The sequence below is a fragment of the Amaranthus tricolor genome, chromosome 5, assembly GCF_026212465.1.
Source record: "Amaranthus tricolor cultivar Red isolate AtriRed21 chromosome 5, ASM2621246v1, whole genome shotgun sequence".
Taxonomy (NCBI): domain Eukaryota; kingdom Viridiplantae; phylum Streptophyta; class Magnoliopsida; order Caryophyllales; family Amaranthaceae; genus Amaranthus; species Amaranthus tricolor.
In genome coordinates this window covers 16,153,519-16,172,186 of record NC_080051.1, presented here as the reverse complement: position 1 = coordinate 16,172,186, position 18,668 = coordinate 16,153,519, and the positions used below count along the sequence as shown (strand labels likewise).

Sequence of the window (18,668 nt, the reverse complement as noted above, 5' to 3'; positions counted from 1 at the left end):
TTTTGACATAATAACAAAAGTTAACATGACAATAAAAATACAAAATTTAATTTTATTAATTTTTTTTTAAAATAATTTTTAGCATTATGTATAAATTTTGATTTAAATTTTTAAAATGTGTCATGCTTTAATGTGTTAATCATTAGTTAGGTGATTATATATTGTTATCATAGATGTATAATTTTGTTAAAGATTGCCCTTAGGCTATCAAAATACATTTAGGTTGTGTTTGGGTATGTATTTCTTTTCAAATTCTTAATATCAATTACGAAATCATAAATAAAAAATTTGAGAATAATAAAGTTAGGCAAGTCATTCTCAAATTCTCAACTTTAACTACTTTGAAAACAAAGGTGGAATTGACCAAAATCCAAATTTGAAGTTTTTTTATTTACCAAACACTTAATTTGATCCAACGCTAGATTTACAAATAAAATCATCATTCCTAAACATAACATCAAGTAATATGGAAAATTGAATGTGAATGCACCAAAAGAATTAACAAAAATCATATAAACAAATATTAAAATATGCAAAACCTTAGAGCTAATGTCCTTATTTTGAAGAGGTCAAGAATGTATAATTCTTTGATATCGGATTATAACATACTATATAAAATTACTCATCAAAATATGTGCAATTGTTATTGATGTGAAGTTACAGGTGATGTTTGCTAACAAAATATTAATTATAAATAACATCTTTGTAAAAACAAGGATAAGGTTGTATACATCTGATGTTTCGAATATGCTTAGGCGGAGCTACTTAATGATATAAAGGTATTGAAGTGTTACTATTTCAAGACCTTAGAATAACTAATTATCCCAAGCTTTTTTGGAATGGAAGGCAATCAAAATTGAATAAAGACAAGTCATTTTCATAAAGAACCTTGTTATAACTAGCACTTCTAGTCTAACTAATGTACTATCCTTGAAACTGAAAGGCTGAAACCCAAAATAATGAGCCTTGTAATAATGAGCCTCATTTTTCTTCTATTATTAGTTGTGCCTGCATTTGCTCAAAATAAAACAGAGTTCATATACAATGGCTTCCATGGATCCATCAATAAACTCCATCTCCATGGTTCACCAAAAATCCTTCCTAACGGTCTTCTCAAAAAGATGGATCATCTCTACGGGCCTTCCCAAGCTTATTATCCACATCTGTAAGGTTATGTCTTGAATCCCACATTGGAAGATTGATGTTTGTCATTATCCCACATTGGAAGATTAATGTTTTTCATTATCCCACATTGGAAGATTAATGTTTATCATTATCCCACATCGGAAGAATAACAAAGGCTTGTTATTCTTCTCCTTATAAAAGGAGTCTTGGGCATTAGTTTTGCATCATCCCAAAAATCTGTTTTGGCTAAGGTTTTTTGTATTGGAGTAATTTATAACCTCCTATTTTCTGTAATCTAGCCAATATTTGTATTCTGGGTTTCCTCTAGTAACAAAAAGAACTCTTGATTACATCCATTCTGATTGCTGGGGTCCTTCTCGAGTTGAAGCTATTGGAGGCTACAGATACTTTGTATCATTCATCGATGATTTTTCAAGAATGACTTGGGTGGTTTTGATGAAGCTTAAAAGTGAGGCTTTTAAATGTTTCAAGCAATGGAAGGCATTAGTGGAGAATCAAACAGGGAAGAAGATCAAAAGGTTGCGAACTGATAATGGTTTGGAGTTTTGTTGGATTGATTTTTAATGAGTTTTGCAAGGATGAGGGCATTGCTTGGCATCGTACAGTCAGAGATACACCGCAGCAGAACGGTGTAGCAGAACGCATGAATCAGACACTTCTCGAGAGAGCTCGTTGCATGCTCTCAAATGCTGGGTTACCTCGAAGGTTTTGGGCGGAAGCAGTTAGCACGTCATGTTTTTTGATAAACCGCGGACCTCACACTGGTATTCATCTGAAAACTCCTTATAAGGTGTGGTCTGGTAAGCCCGCAGATTACTCTAATTTAAGAGCTTTTGGTTGTACTGTTTATTATCATGTAAATGAGGGTAAATTAGAACCACGAGCGAAGAGGGGTGTATTTGTAGGCTATGGGGAAGGGGTTAAAGGGTATAGAATTTGGTCATCACCTGAGAACAGAGTTATACTTAGTAGAAATGTAGTTTTTGACGAAAATTCTATGTTTAACCCTATTGTGAAGTCTGTAGTTGTATCAGAAAATGGTAGTGCTAAGAATCAGGTGGAGCTGTAAGTCACTCAAGATGAAAGTGATGAATCACAACAGGAAGAAAAAGTTGAGCAACTACATTCAGAAACTGTTCAGCTAGATCCTTCGATTACATCACCAGTTCAGACAACTTTGGCTTATGATCGACCTAAAAGGTTGAATTTTGGGAAGCCGCCAAAGAGGTATGGGTACGAAGATATGGTAGCCTATGCTCTCCAGGTTGCTGAGGAAGTGGATCCTTATGAGCCATCCACCTACAGAGATGCAGTTACATGTACAGAGTCTGCCCAATGGCTTGCCGCAATGGGAGACGAGATGGAGTCACTTCAAAAGAATAAGACTTGGGATCTTGTACAACAACCTAGGGGGAGGAAGATTATTACTTGCAAATGGGTCTTCAAGAAGAAGGAAGGAATGTCACCTGCTGAGGGTATTAAGTATAAAGCACGAGTTGTTGCAAAGGGATTTCATCAGAGAGAGGGAGTAGACTACAATGAAATTTTCTCACCTGTGGTTAGACACACTTCCATCAGAGTGCTACTAGCAATGGTTGCACATCAAAATCTTGAGCTTGAACAACTAGATGTGAAGACAGCTTTCCTACATGGGGAGTTGGAGGAAGAAATCTACATGACTCAGCCAGATGGGTTCCAAGTTCCTGGAAAAGAAGACTATGTATGTAAGTTGAAGAAGTCATTGTATGGACTGAAGCAGTCTCCTAGGCAGTGGTACAAGAGATTTGATAGTTTCATGATAGAGATTGGCTACAACAGGAGTCCGTATGATTGTTGTGTATATCACAACAAATTGAAAAATGGTTCTTACATTTATCTTTTCCTGTATGTTGATGATATGCTAATAGCTTCAAAGGATAAGTCAGATATTCAGAAGTTGAAGGGTCTTTTGAGTGCTGAGTTCGAGATGAAAGATTTGGGTGCTGCAAAGAAAATTTTGGGAATGGAGATCTACAGAGACAGAAGCCAGAATAAACTTTTTGTGTCTCAAAAGGGGTATATTCAGAAGATATTGTCCAGGTTTGGTATGTCTAATGCTAAAGCCTTAGATACTCCATCTGCTGCAAATATTCATTTGTCTGTTTCTTTTACACCAAAATCTGCTGGAGAGAAGGAGTACATGTCTCGAGTTCCCTATGCTAGTGCAGTGGGGAGCTTGATGTATGCTATGGTCTGCACTAGACCTGATCTTGCACATTCTGTTAGTGTTGTCAGTAGGTTTATGTCACAACCTGGAAAAAAGCACTGGCAAGCTGTGAAGAGGATATTTCGGTACCTCAAGGGTACTTCTGACCTTGGTCTCATTTATAGAGGTGATATACAGTGTTTGGTTACTGGTTACTCCGATTCTGATTATGCTGGAGATGTTGATAGTAGGAGATCTATGACTGGTTATGTGTTCACTCTTGGTGTTTCTGTTGTTAGTTGGAAGGCTACTTTGCAACCTACAGTGAGTTTGTCAACTACAGAAGCAGAGTACATGGCTTTGACAGAAGCTGCAAAAGAGGGAATCTGGTTGAAAGGACTGGTTAGTGATCTGGGTCTATGTCATGATCAAGCTATCGTGTATTGCGACAGTCTTAGTGCCATATGTTTGGCTAAGGATCAAGTCCATCATGAGAGAACCAAACACATTGATGTTAGATATCATTTCTTAAGGAATGAGAAGAGAATTAAGGTGAACAAAGTGGGTACTGCTGATAATCCTGCTGATATGTTCACCAAGTCTGTTCCGCACAGCAAGTTCCAACATTGCTTGGACTTGTTAAATGTGGGAAGTTGTTGATTGCCCTCTTGGGGCAAGAGAAAAAAAAAATCTGAGGCAGAGGACTTGTGTCTGGTACTCGTGGATAGTACATCTGTTATCTGTTGTTGCTGAGAGGATTCAAGTCAAGGTGGAGATTTGTAAGGTTATGTCTTGAATCCCACATTGGAAGATTGATGTTTGTCATTATCCCACATTGGAAGATTAATGTTTTTCATTATCCCACATTGGAAGATTAATGTTTATCATTATCCCACATCGGAAGAATAACAAAGGCTTGTTATTCTTCTCCTTATAAAAGGAGTCTTGGGCATTAGTTTTGCATCATCCCAAAAATCTGTTTTGGCTAAGGTTTTCTGTATTGGAGTAATTTATAACCTCCTATTTTCTATAATCTAGCCAATATTTGTATTTTGGGTTTCCTCTAGTAATAAAATTTTTCTCTCCTCTGCCTGTGGACGTAGTCGACACATTGTTGGTGAACCACGTAAATTCTGTGTGTTTTGTGTTTGTCAATTTTTACGCTTTCTTTCTTACATCAGTTATAACAAACTGGTATCAGAGCCAGATATATTTTTTGGTAAGAAAGATGTCTGCGATGAATGTGAAGATTGACAAATTCACGGGGAGGAATAGTTTCAGTTTATGGCAGATCAAGATGCGGGCTTTGTTAAAGCAACAAGGCTTGTGGGCACCATTGTCAAAGAAGACAATTGATGCTGAATCGGCTGAGATGGCCGTGCTAGAGGAAAAGGCGCATTCGACAATTGTGCTGTGTCTCGCTGACGACATCATCACCGAGGTTGCCGAGGAGGAAACAACATCAGGTCTGTGGTTGAAACTCAAAAGTCTATATATGACGAAGTCTTTAACCAATAAGTTGCTCTTGAAACAACGTCTGTTTGGTCTGCGAATGCAAGAAGGTATGTCTCTTCGAGAGCATTTAGATCAATTAAACACAATTTTATTAGAATTGCGTAATATTGATGTTAAAATTGAGGATGAAGATGCAGCCTTAATTCTGTTAGTTTCTTTACCATTGTCATATGAGAATTTTGTTCAGTCTTTTATTGTTGGTAAAGATACTATAACTCTAGAAGAAGGTAGATCATCTCTTCATACTAGAGAGTTGCGCCATAAGGCGACTAGTAGTGTTACAGATAATCAGGCTGCTGGGTTAGTAGCGACAGGAGGTAAGGGTCAGGGAAATTCAAAGAAAAAGAAATTTAATAAATCTGTTCCCAAGGGTCCTAAACCTACAGACATCTGTAATTACTGTAAGGAGCAGGGGCATTGGAAGAATGACTACCCTAAGAAAAAGAAGCAGCAAGATAAATCTGGGTCTGTCGCCCTGGCAAAAGAAAACACCTATTCTGAAGATGATTTTGTTCTGGTCGCTGATGAACAAACACGTCAACCTGATGTGTGGGTTCTAGATTCAGGGGCGTCTTATCATATATGTCCACGCAGAGAATGGTTTACAACCTATGAGCAGATAGATGGAGGTAATGTTTCTATGGCCAACAGTGTTGTCTGCAAGGCGGTTGGTATTGGCTCGATTAAAATACGGACACATGATGGTAAATTCTGTACATTGAACGAAGTTAGGCATGTTCCATCAATGACTAAGAATCTGATATCACTTAGTCTTTTAGACAGCAAAGGTTTCAATTTCAAGGGTGAAGGTGGAACGTTACATGTCTGCAAAGGTTCTAATGTGGTTCTGAAAGGTGTTAAAACTGGTACTTTGTATTTATTGCAAGGCTCTACGTTGTCTGGTCTAGCTGTTGTTGCATCATCAGAGGTTCACGAGGATAATATGACTAAACTGTGGCATATGAGGCTTGGTCATATGAGTGAAAGAGGGATGCAAGTCCTGTCGAAAGGAGATCTTCTATGTGGCCACAAGGTCAAGGATCTTGGATTCTGCGAGCATTGTGTGTTTGGGAAACTTCATCGCACCAAGTTTCCTAAAGCAGATCATAGAAAAAAAAGAACTCTTGATTACATCCATTCTGATTGCTGGGGTCCTTCTCGAGTTGAAGCTATTGGAGGCTACAGATACTTTGTATCATTCATCGATGATTTTTCAAGAATGACTTGGGTGGTTATGATGAAGCTTAAAAGTGAGGCTTTTAAATGTTTCAAGCAATGGAAGGCATTAGTGGAGAATCAAACAGGGAAGAAGATCAAAAGGTTGCGAACTGATAATGGTTTGGAGTTTTGTTGGACTGATTTTTAATGAGTTTTGCAAGGATGAGGGCATTGCTCGGCATCGTACAGTCAGAGATACACCGCAGCAGAATGGTGTAGCAGAACGCATGAATCAGACACTTCTCGAGAGAGCTCGTTGCATGCTCTCAAATGCTGGGTTACCTCGAAGGTTTTGGGCGGAAGCAGTTAGCACGTCATGTTTTTTGATAAACCGCGGACCTCACACTGGTATTCATCTGAAAACTCCTTATAAGGTGTGGTCTGGTAAGCCCGCAGATTACTCTAATTTAAGAGCTTTTGGTTGTACTGTTTATTATCATGTAAATGAGGGTAAATTAGAACCACGAGCGAAGAGGGGTGTATTTGTAGGCTATGGGGAAGGGGTTAAAGGGTATAGAATTTGGTCATCACCTGAGAACAGAGTTATACTTAGTAGAAATGTAGTTTTTGACGAAAATTCTATGTTTAACCCTATTGTGAAGTCTGTAGTTGTATCAGAAAATGGTAGTGCTAAGAATCAGGTGGAGCTGCAAGTCACTCAAGATGAAAGTGATGAATCACAACAGGAAGAAAAAGTTGAGCAACTACATTCAGAAACTGTTCAGCCAGATCCTTCGATTACATCACCAGTTCAGACAACTTTGGCTTATGATCGACCTAAAAGGTTGAATTTTGGGAAGCCGCCAAAGAGGTATGGGTACGAAGATATGGTAGCTTATGCTCTCCAGGTTGCTGAGGAAGTGGATCCTTATGAGCCATCCACCTACAGAGATGCAGTTACATGTACAGAGTCTGCCCAATGGCTTGCCGCAATGGGAGACGAGATGGAGTCACTTCAAAAGAATAAGACTTGGGATCTTGTACAACAACCTAGGGGGAGGAAGATTATTACTTGCAAATGGGTCTTCAAGAAGAAGGAAGGAATGTCACCTGCTGAGGGTATTAAGTATAAAGCACGAGTTGTTGCAAAGGGATTTCATCAGAGAGAGGGAGTAGACTACAATGAAATTTTCTCACCTGTGGTTAGACACACTTCCATCAGAGTGCTACTAGCAATGGTTGCACATCAAAATCTTGAGCTTGAACAACTAGATGTGAAGACAGCTTTCCTACATGGGGAGTTGGAGGAAGAAATCTACATGACTCAGCCAGATGGGTTCCAAGTTCCTGGAAAAGAAGACTATGTATGTAAGTTGAAGAAGTCATTGTATGGACTGAAGCAGTCTCCTAGGCAGTGGTACAAGAGATTTGATAGTTTCATGATAGAGATTGGCTACAACAGGAGTCCGTATGATTGTTGTGTATATCACAACAAATTGAAAAATGGTTCTTACATTTATCTTTTCCTGTATGTTGATGATATGCTAATAGCTTCAAAGGATAAGTCAGATATTCAGAAGTTGAAGGGTCTTTTGAGTGCTGAGTTCGAGATGAAAGATTTGGGTGCTGCAAAGAAAATTTTGGGAATGGAGATCTACAGAGACAGAAGCCAGAATAAACTTTTTGTGTCTCAAAAGGGGTATATTCAGAAGATATTGTCCAGGTTTGGTATGTCTAATGCTAAAGCCTTAGATACTCCATCTGCTGCAAATATTCATTTGTCTGTTTCTTTTACACCAAAATCTGCTGGAGAGAAGGAGTACATGTCTCGAGTTCCCTATGCTAGTGCAGTGGGGAGCTTGATGTATGCTATGGTCTGCACTAGACCTGATCTTGCACATTCTGTTAGTGTTGTCAGTAGGTTTATGTCACAACCTGGAAAAAAGCACTGGCAAGCTGTGAAGAGGATATTTCGGTACCTCAAGGGTACTTCTGACCTTGGTCTCATTTATAGAGGTGATATACAGTGTTTGGTTACTGGTTACTCCGATTCTGATTATGCTGGAGATGTTGATAGTAGGAGATCTATGACTGGTTATGTGTTCACTCTTGGTGTTTCTGTTGTTAGTTGGAAGGCTACTTTGCAACCTACAGTGAGTTTGTCAACTACAGAAGCAGAGTACATGGCTTTGACAGAAGCTGCAAAAGAGGGAATCTGGTTGAAAGGACTGGTTAGTGATCTGGGTCTATGTCATGATCAAGCTATCGTGTATTGCGACAGTCTTAGTGCCATATGTTTGGCTAAGGATCAAGTCCATCATGAGAGAACCAAACACATTGATGTTAGATATCATTTCTTAAGGAATGAGAAGAGAATTAAGGTGAACAAAGTGGGTACTGCTGATAATCCTGCTGATATGTTCACCAAGTCTGTTCCGCACAGCAAGTTCCAACATTGCTTGGACTTGTTAAATGTGGGAAGTTGTTGATTGCCCTTTTGGGGCAAGAGAAAAAAAAAATCTGAGGCAGAGGACTTGTGTCTGGTACTCGTGGATAGTACATCTGTTATCTGTTGTTGCTGAAAGGATTCAAGTCAAGGTGGAGATTTGTAAGGTTATGTCTTGAATCCCACATTGGAAGATTGATGTTTGTCATTATCCCACATTGGAAGATTAATGTTTTTCATTATCCCACATTGGAAGATTAATGTTTATCATTATCCCACATTGGAAGGTTAATGTTTATCATTATCCCACATCGGAAGAATAACAAAGGCTTGTTATTCTTCTCCTTATAAAAGGAGTCTTGGGCATTAGTTTTGCATCATCCCAAAAATCTGTTTTGGCTAAGGTTTTCTGTATTGGAGTAATTTATAAACTCCTATTTTTTGTAATCTAGCCAATATTTGTATTCTGGGTTTCCTCTAGTAATAAAATTTTTCTCTCCTCTGCCTGTGGACGTAGTCGACACATTGTCGGTGAACCACGTAAATTCTGTGTGTTTTGTGTTTGTCAATTTTTACGCTTTCTTTCTTACATCAGTTATAACAACATCCTATAACCTTCAAACCAAATCATCTTTCATTCTCCACCACTTTTGTTTTCACTATCATTCGAACCTTAGTTAATCATTTTGGACATGGAATCGTCTTTTTTATCACTCCATCCAAAAACTTCCAACATGCTTTCCCCGCAGCATACTTAGGACTCCTCAATCCTACCACAAATGGCAAAAACACTAATCACATATTCGCAATCGAGCTCGACACCAATCAAAATCTTGAAGTTGAAGATATAAATGGAAACCATGTTGGGATCGACATAAACAGTGTCAAATCTAAGTATGCTGCTCCTGCGGCTTACTTTTCTGATAAAGAAAGAGTGAACAAAACACTGCTTTTAACTATTGGTAAGCCTATCCAAATTTGGATAGACTATGATGAGCTAGAGATGTTAGTGAATGTAACATTAGCTCCATTTAGCTATCCAAAACCAAGTAAGTGTTTATTGTCTAAACCCGTCAATCTTTCTGCTATACTCTTTGATTCCATGTATATCGGTTTTGCTTCTTCGAGTGGTTATCCATCAAATACCCATTACATATTAGGATGAAGCTGGAATCAAAGTGGGAGAGCACAAGATTTTGATCCTTCTAAGCTTCCATCTCTTCCAATTATCATACAAAAGATAGACTCAAATAAGATGGTTTTTGTAATTCAGGTTATAGTTGTACTGTTTTTTTTAGTGATTTCTTCAGCTTTTTGCTTTGTGCGGATGATGAAGTATAGAGAGTTACATGAAGCTTGGGAAAAGGAATTTGCTCCGCAAAGATTTTCATACAAAGAGCTTTATGTAGCAACAAAAGGTTTTAGAAACTCCGGGATTCTTGGAGTTGGTGGATTTGGGAAGGTTTACAAGGGCGTATTGCGCTCTTTGAATGCTGAAATAGCTGTTAAACAAGTCTCCCATGATTCAAAGCAAGGGATGAAAGAATTTATGGCGGAGATTACTAATATGAAAAGGCTAAGCCATAAAAACTTGGTACAACTCTTGGGCTAATGTAGAAGAAAAGGAGAGCTTCTTTTGGTGTATGAGTATATGCCTAATGGGAGCCTTGACAACTTCCTCTTTAGCAAAGATGAAAAAACAAATCTAAGTTGGTTCTCGAGATTTAAGATAATTAAGGGGGTGGCATCTGCACTTCTCTACCTACACGAGGAGTGGGAACAAGTTGTTCTTCACCGAGATGTGAAGGCAAGTAATGTCCTATTAGATGCTGAAATGAATGCAAGGCTTGGTTATCTGGGGCTTGCTAGACTTTACAATCATAATAATGATCCTCGTACCACCCATGTAGTGGGAACCATTGGATATATTGCACCGGAGGTAAGCAGAACGGGAAAACCTACAACTAGTACTGATGTTTTTGCTTTTGGAATGTTCTTACTCGAGGTGGGTTGTGGAAGGAGACCTATTAGCAGACAATATGGAAATGAAGCAGAGATTTTATTCCTGAGTGACTGGGTTTATGATTGTTGGAAGAGGGGAAAAATTCTGAAGGCAAGTGATCCTAAGATGGGAAGACATTATCAGGAAAGGGAAATGGAGGTTGTGTTGAAGTTAGGACTTCTGTGCTTAAATCCCAAAACAGAAGAAAGGCCTACAATGAGGCAAGTAGTTCACATGCTTCATGATCAAGAAAAATTGCCAACAATTCCTTCTGAATATGATATTGATAGTTGCAATTTATGGAGAACATCGAGTTCATCGACATCATTGACATCATCGAATGGAACTGTTTGCTGTAGTAACACGTCTAGTGCAAATTCAGTCCTGCAGTATGGTCGCTCATAGATTGGGATTGTTTGGTTGCAGTTGTTGAAGGGTTAGAAATATTTGTTTTAATTTTGTCAGTAATGTTTCCATTACTTTGTTTTTAGTGATTTATCTTTATGTCACAGCAATAACATAGGAGGTAACAAATAAACAAACAAACTCATCCTCCTCGTCTCTTCCTCAGCATTCATGTATCAAACACCTCCATAATGTCTTGTTATTACTGGGAATTTCGGAAGTTATTGTTTTGTCATTAATTATTTTAAAAAGAGAAGACATTTCTGATAGTTACTCAGTATAATAAACTTCGAACAGTTGGAAATCATTGGGATTGAATCATCAAGAAAGGTCATGATGATCGAGTTCCGTATTGATGACTTCCAATAGTGGTCATATGCTTTATAAAAAGAAAAAGTTGTTTCAGGTGAGGGGGAAAGGTTGTTACCGGTGGAGGGTTGTTTCGAGTAAGGAGTTGATTGTCTTAGGGGAAGGTGTTACTATTTTATATTTTATTTATATTAAAACTTTAGGTTACCTATAGACTAGATTGAAACTCACAAACTTCTTTACATTTACATCCAGTTCAAGCATGCTAGATTCTATTCTTAATAAAATCTGTCCATATTTTCCTTCCAAACTCCATCCCTCTAAATCCCTTCCCTCTTATTTTGTTATCCAAGCAAGAAATTCCCCCTTCCTCAAAATCCTTCCCCTTCCTTTCCCTCCATTTCCTTCAATTCAAACACACTCTAAGGAGCCACAAAAAGGAAAAGAACGTCTTTGTCTCATGATCATGCCAAAAGGAAACTTTGCCTTTGATCTTTCAAATTCTCATGAAATTAGGAATCTGATAATTAATCACCATCAATATAATAGGGAACTACAATGCTGAGTAATGTTTGTTTTATACCTGGGATTGGACAGTCGGAGGTTGCAAAACTAAATTATGACTTCAGCTGTTCAGCACTTCAGCTTTAACAAGCAAGAATTGAGAACTCTTTTCCAGTGAGCAAAATTAAGAATACAAATTTGTGCTCCCATCATCTCGGAATGCCACAAATAAATCGTAAAAACGAACTGTTGGCAATGCTTATTTATTAACAATATATTGATTTAAAATTGTATTATACAGAGATAGAGGGCTTAAGACAGTTCTCATCTTGCAACATATGAATCAAATCTGATTCTGCTAGTTTAGCCTCGATTTTTTCCAGACTTAAGCCTTTGGTTTCTGGGACCAACGTCAATACAAATACAAGGGCCAGCAAAGAAATAGCTCCGAATACAAGGAAAAGATTACCTGCCCCCAACAGCTCCTGCAAAACTAAAAATGTTAGCACAGAACATCACACAACTAGCCAGGTATGCAATATGGTTCCAGACTAATACTTTGTTCGGATAACAATTTCGGAGGGAAAGGAATGGAAGGAAAGGGGAAGGGAGGGGAGGGAATATTAGGGAAATTCTGCATGTTTGTTTAGGAGCATGGAATAAAAACTCCCCCATGACGATACGTAACGCCCGTTATATAACCTGTTTAAAAGTTACCGCGGCGTTAAATCCCGTTATATAACGGTGCATGAAATTTCACGGTCAAAACGCCGCATTGACCATTATATAACGTGTAACGCGCAATATTTTACCGTTATAACGATATTTCACCGTTACAACGTTATTTGTCTTCCCGTTAAAATTTTATTAATACCCCTTAACTTCAATCATTACGATTACTTATATATAGTAACTCATAATTTTAGTTGATAAACAAAATAATTAACTAATAACTAATAAATTAATTAATTATACACAAAAAGAATCTCAAATATCGCAATTATAATAGCTAGTTGCATATTATAGCATAATAATATTAGCTCAAAAACAAAAATGCAATTATAAGTTCAAAACACCTTGTGTGATTTTTTGATTCGCATTGTTTCTCCGTTATAGCCGTTTTCCGCGACATCGGAACTGTTTCCGCATAAGCATCCGCAACCGCGATTTTTTTCCATGTTTAGGAGGGAGCGGAAAGGAGAGGAAGAGAAAGAAAATTCCTATTTTCCTTCTAAATCTGTCCACATTAGGAGAGATAAGGTTATTGAAAAACTGTAGGGACTTAATCCCTTCCTTCCAAATCCTCCCCTCCGAAATCGGTAATCAAACAAAGGAAATTCTGTCCAAATCTTTCTCCTTCCTTCTCTACCAACTCACTCAATCCAAATTCCAAACAATGTGTGAAAGAAAATTGTCTCTTAAAGTCATACACTATGTCTGGATAGCAAATTAGGAGAGAGAAGAAAGGAATGGGAGGGGAAGGAAGGGAAAGGAAGGGGAGGGGTAAGGACGGAAAGTATATCATGTTAAAGGAAAGGAAAACAAGTGTTTTCCCTCCAAATCTTTTCACCTCAGGAGAGATTATATTCTTAACAAAATTTGTCCATATTTTTCCTCCAAATCCTTTCCCTCCCTTTTCGTTATCCAAACGAGATTCTCCATCTTTTCCCTCCATTTTTCTCTATCCAAACATAGTGGTTGTTTAACTCTTACCTTTAATGGTGAGTAAGAAAAGGTCACAAGAGCATTTGAGCCAAAATTTGTTAAAACCGCAAGACTGATTCCTCGTCCTCTTGTGCGAAGGGGGAATATCTCGGATACCATTAGCCAGCTGATGGGTCCAAACGATATCTAAGGCATCATTTTCACAAAAGCAATTTCAGATACAAAGGCACAAACCACAGTTCCCATGTTATGCAGACTTATCTTTGAAAGAAATGTCTAGTATGAAATGAAAGTTTTACCCGATTTTTCAATAGGAAGCCCTCAAAATATGCAAATTTAATCATTAAATCCACGCCTATATCTTATGAGAAGTCGCACGTCTTAACATATAACAGTCTAATGCATGATTACTCGCTTCAGTATCATGTTTTAGAATGTTTGAGAAAGCTACTAGGGGAGCACATAACAGGTATGATCTGGAATACATGTATTGTAGAAAATTACCTGATAGCTACCAACGTATACAAGCAACGCCCCTACTGCAACAGATGAGAGGCCTCCTAGAAATTTGTAGTAAGCGGCAAGGACGAACATGGATACAGCCTGCATAATATCAAAGAAGGAAGTTTTCAGTTGCCAAATTAACACCTCTGCAACACTAAAAGGATGAAGAATGATATTGATGATAGCGAACCAGTTTCAAATATACTGTTTAATTTCAAATCTTTCCACCTCCTCTCACGTTTGTTTTACCCTTTTTTGTAAAAATAATGATACTCATTCCCAAGGTTTTCATTTCATCCCCAAGATTTTCTGGACTAACTAAAAAGTAATATCTTTAATTGATAGTCATTAATTATTAATTCAAAAAAATATTGTCATTACTTATTATTACATAAATCAATATTTGAAAGGCGCAATTGATGTAAACATTATATCATCATTGGACCATGAAAGATTCCCTAAATTCTTCAACTGGAACTATATTGATTTGTTTTAACTTAACTATTTTGTTTCTTCAATTTATTAATAATTATTCGCTCATTTGATCAAAATGTTACACTGTTCATGCATTGTAACTTTTTAATGCAAAAGTTCTACAGATTTCTCGAAAATATTTTATTTTTCTTCTGTGTTTTATCAGTTATGTATCAATAAAATAATTACTCCTACTAACACTTCCCGTGAATATTATTTAGAGAACAAAAAAGTTAAGTATACATACAATCCCACTAACACCTCCTATCAATAAGGGTTTCCTTCCAATGTCATCGACTTTGAGAACAGCAACTCCTGTCATCATAAACTGCAAAAAGGGTGCGAGAAACATCAACATCAAAATTCATTTTCCTCTTCATAAAAACGGTATTATGTTACTCCTAGCTAATTACTAAGTGAGTTATATACCTTAAAAAGGCCAATCAACACTGAAACTCGAGTAGCATCGGTTGCAGCAGAAAATCCTGCTTTCTATTTACAGTCAAGAAAACACGAAGATGGATAAGTTTAAGAGAAACTTCTTCGGCAAAAGAGCCTGGAAAATGAAGATGGATAAGTTTTGGTTTACCTGTAGGATTTGACCAGCATAATACAAAACACTAGGCTGCCCAGTTATCTGAAAAATATGCATCAATGCAGCATGATAATTGCAAACATGTCCATTCAAAAAAAAAAAAAAAAATTGTAAACATGGGTTCATAGAATACCTGCTGAAAAAGTACGAGGCCTCCTCCAATTATAAAAGCTCTTAGATTACGACCTTGAAACACCTCTAAAAAGCTTGCCGCCTGATCTTGGTAAGCAGCCTTTACTGATACTATTGTGTCTTCAATTTTCGTTTTAGACACCTTGTCACCTACATGTTTTCCGCGGAGTCTGCTCAGAGAAGCAATCGCTTGCTCCTTGTACTCTGGTAAAGATCCTTCACACTGAACAGCTCTAAGAAGCAACCAATGAGGTGAAGGAGGAAGACATAACATCCCAAGACCCATAACAGAAGCAAGTGGAACACTCATCCCAAACATGTAACGCCAGCCCCCAACCACATTGATCTTGAAGCTACCAACAAAATAACCCAACTGACAAAATGCAAATGTGCTACAAGTCAAATTACAGGTTAAAAGAAAGCACAAAAGAAAGGAGTGACTTTACAGTGAAAGTAGTACCAAGATGCCAAGAACAACAAGGAGTTCTTTCAATGAAATCAGAGTTCCCCGAATCTGAAACGGGCAAGTTTCTGCAATGTAAAGAGGAGCGGAATGCATAGCCTACAAGAACGTAACATTAGTATATGTCTAAAAACTAGCAAAATAATTCACCCGTCACCAAAACTGATACATAAAATTAAATGGCTCACCCAACCAATGCCTATGCCATACAGAAACCTCCCAACCAAAAGAACACTAAGATCGGGAGCAAATGCAGTAGTAAGGCCACCTATTGCATAAAATATAGCAGCTATGACAAGTTCTCGCCTTCTTCCTTCAGGAAAGTGCAGGTATCATTCAGAAAAAGAAATTTTAGTGTGATGATCTTAAATGCAACAATAGAGCACAGATATAATAACATAAAACATAAAAGATATACCAAGGAAATCAGCTACCGGAAAGACAAAGATAGAACCAAAAAAAGCTCCATAAAGCGAGCCACTGACCTACATTACATTACAGCAAAACTGTATAGTTTAAAAATGCACTCATTCCAACCGTATGTGAAACAAAGGCATGATCATCAATCAATACACAAGCTTACCACCAAACCCTGTTGAACTGCTGAAAGATTGAACCATGTTGTACCACTAAGCTCAGCAGACTGCATTAACAATAGAATTAATTCTATATATTAAGTAGACAAGGGAGGTTCTGTTCTACATGTTCGACCGCATAGGGTCCCAAAAAGTTTAAGGGCCTTTATATTAAATTATGTGGTATACATTAAGTGTTTAAAAATACAAAGTTGGTTTGAAAATATCATAATTTTTGAAATTGCACTGGACCTCAAAGAAGAATTTGTAAATATTTGCTCCGCCCTTAGAATTGTAGAAGACAACAAACTCTATGTAAAAACCAGTATTCAAAAACCAAAAGCATACCTGTAATGCTATGGAAGCTCCAGAGGTAGCACCAATGTCATATCCAAATAGTAACCCACCTAATGCAGGAAATAGAAACCTGAAATTATGAAACAATTTTTAATATTTTTAAAATCAAAGATCAACATATCTAATGTAATCTGGAAAATACCTCAATTAATTTGAAACTAAGGCTTGTTTGGAAAAAACATTTGACTAGAAAGAGTTCAAGTTTACTAATTACTAACAGGTTGTTTCTTCCATCTTGAACCCAATTCAATAATTGAAGATACTTAAGGGTATTTATCTTCAAAGTAGAAAAATTTGGGCAATTCAAACAGATTCATACCCCCAATTCTTGAAATTAGCAAATTTTTACCAGTAATCAGTCATTTATACTTACAATATGACAAATTGAACTTAATCATTTCAATTTAAACAACATTATAGATTAAATAATCAGAAATGACTTATTTTTTAGTCTTAAATTCAGAACTCTAAATTCACAACCAAGAAGACAAAAGAAAAACTTGTTGCAAGGAAAAAATTAAAAGTACTTACGGCAAAATAACGGAAGACATGGAAAAGAATTCAACTTCTGATGCATGTTGTTCAACAAGATCATCCTCTCTTTGGGCGTCTACCTTATGAGGTAACAATGAAGTTTCAAGACTGTAGATTGTTGATTTTTCCATCATAATATTGCCATTTAACTCCATTTATCGTCTGTGGATGACTGAAATTTTGAAGATGATCAATTATTTGTACAAACTGTGGTAGTTAGTAGTAGTAACTAGTAGTGTCTATTGATGCCATTTTTTATTGGGAGAGTCTAAATGATTGAAGCATAGTTATTGCTTCCTCTGTCCCATTTTCATTTTTAAGTCGGTCTTATTTTTAAATTTTGATTATTATCAAATTATATAATACTATAAATTTTTTATTGGGAGAGTATAAATGATTGAAGCATTGTTATTGCTTCCTCTGTCCCATTTTCATTTTTAAGTCGGTCTTATTTTTAAATTTTGATTATCATCAAATCATATAATACTATAAATTTTTTATTGGGAGAGTATAAATGATTGAAGCATTGTTATTGCTTCCTCTGTCCCATTTTCATTTTTAAGTCGGTCTTATTTTTAAATTTTGATTATCATCAAATCATACAATACTATAAATTTTTTATTGGGAGAGTATAAATGATTGAAGCATAGTTATTGCTTCCTCTGTCCCATTTTCATTTTTAAGTCGGTCTTATTTTTAAATTTTGATTATCATCAAATCATACAATACTATAAATTTTTTATTGGGAGAGTATAAATGATTGAAGCATAGTTATTGCTTCCTCTGTCCCATTTTCATTTTTAAGTCGGTCTTATTTTTAAATTTTGATTATCATCAAATCATACAATACTATAAATAATTAAGACATGACAAATATAATTATTTTAATCGATGATTGTTTATTACATGGCAATATTTATCTAATTTAAAATTTGATTAATTTTAAAATTAGAGCTAAATTAGGTATAGTATGGAGTATAATTTATTATAGCGATTCTATATTATTAACCTAAAATTTGATATATTTGATTAAATGAAAAAGTGATGTATTCAACAAATATTTTTAAAAATTGAGTATTTAATTTTTGCTTTAAAAAAATCATGTATTCGATAAATTTAATCACGATAATATATACTTGCATTATTATTTTCTTAAATTGATTTGAAGTTATATTACGTATTTAAAAGATTTTATAACATCAATTCTTTATATCCAAATGATAATCATATCATCATAGAATATAATAAAGGAAAAATTACCCTGAATAATACAAACTTTCACTGATTCCCCAACAATAATACGAACTTTCAATTAACCATGAATAATACGAACTTTGATACATATTTCCCGTTGGTATACAAATTTACATGTTACCGGTAAACTTACTCATTCTTTTTAAAAAAAATTTTTGTGGCTGATAAAACTAAGTGAAGGAAACAGAAGCAGTCCTTCTCCCTCACGCAGCCATTCCTTCTTCAATCATCTTCCTCAAGCTCGTGATTTCCATTGATTCTTCTCCCTCTCGTTCTCACGCATCAACTACAAAGATATCATCTCATCCATGGTTAGTTAATTCTTCTTAATTGCAATTTAAATCCCTAAATTTTGTTTTAATCCCAAAAATTAGGGCGTGTATCAATTTAGGCGAAAATGGATGAAATTATGTGTCCATGTACTCGAAAATGGATGGATGTTTGT

At 36.3% G+C, this 18,668-nt stretch overlaps 1 protein-coding gene and 1 pseudogene across 2 annotated transcripts; one reads left to right on the top strand and one right to left on the bottom strand.

Moving 5' to 3' along the window:
- The first annotated feature begins 9,051 nt into the window (after positions 1-9,051).
- Positions 9,052-10,857, top strand: LOC130813483 (L-type lectin-domain containing receptor kinase IV.1-like; annotated as a pseudogene).
- Positions 10,858-11,919: 1,062 nt separating this feature from the next.
- Positions 11,920-17,282, bottom strand: LOC130814086 (D-xylose-proton symporter-like 3, chloroplastic). 2 transcript variants are annotated; one of them, XM_057680086.1, is made up of 13 exons: positions 16,967-17,282; positions 16,427-16,505; positions 16,087-16,146; positions 15,922-15,988; positions 15,692-15,816; positions 15,501-15,602; positions 15,042-15,413; positions 14,903-14,950; positions 14,743-14,805; positions 14,561-14,641; positions 13,840-13,938; positions 13,384-13,521; positions 11,920-12,155 (listed from the first exon to the last, which is right to left on the bottom strand). In XM_057680086.1, the coding sequence occupies exons 1-13, from the start codon at positions 17,122-17,124 to the stop codon at positions 11,964-11,966; spliced, it is 1,584 nt and encodes a 527-aa protein (XP_057536069.1). In that variant the 5' UTR covers positions 17,125-17,282; the 3' UTR covers positions 11,920-11,963. The 2 variants fall into 2 exon arrangements, with proteins under 2 accessions (XP_057536069.1, XP_057536070.1); XM_057680087.1 differs by lacking the exon at positions 11,920-12,155 and adding an exon at positions 12,748-12,907 and having other exon boundaries at positions 16,967-17,269.
- Between the last annotated feature and the right edge of the window lie 1,386 nt (positions 17,283-18,668).

Excerpts from the sequence above, each read along its gene's own strand:
- LOC130814086 (XM_057680086.1), bottom strand. The coding sequence starts at position 17,124 with ATGGAGTTAAATGGCAATATTATGATGGAAAAATCAACAATCTACAGT. Across the intron at positions 13,939-14,560 it reads TAGGAGGTGTTAGTGGGATT|GCTGTATCCATGTTCGTCCT; the intron begins GTATGTATACTT and ends GATATTATGCAG. Across the intron at positions 12,156-13,383 it reads TTTCTTACTCACCATTAAAG|GAGCTGTTGGGGGCAGGTAA; the intron begins GTAAGAGTTAAA and ends TTAGTTTTGCAG.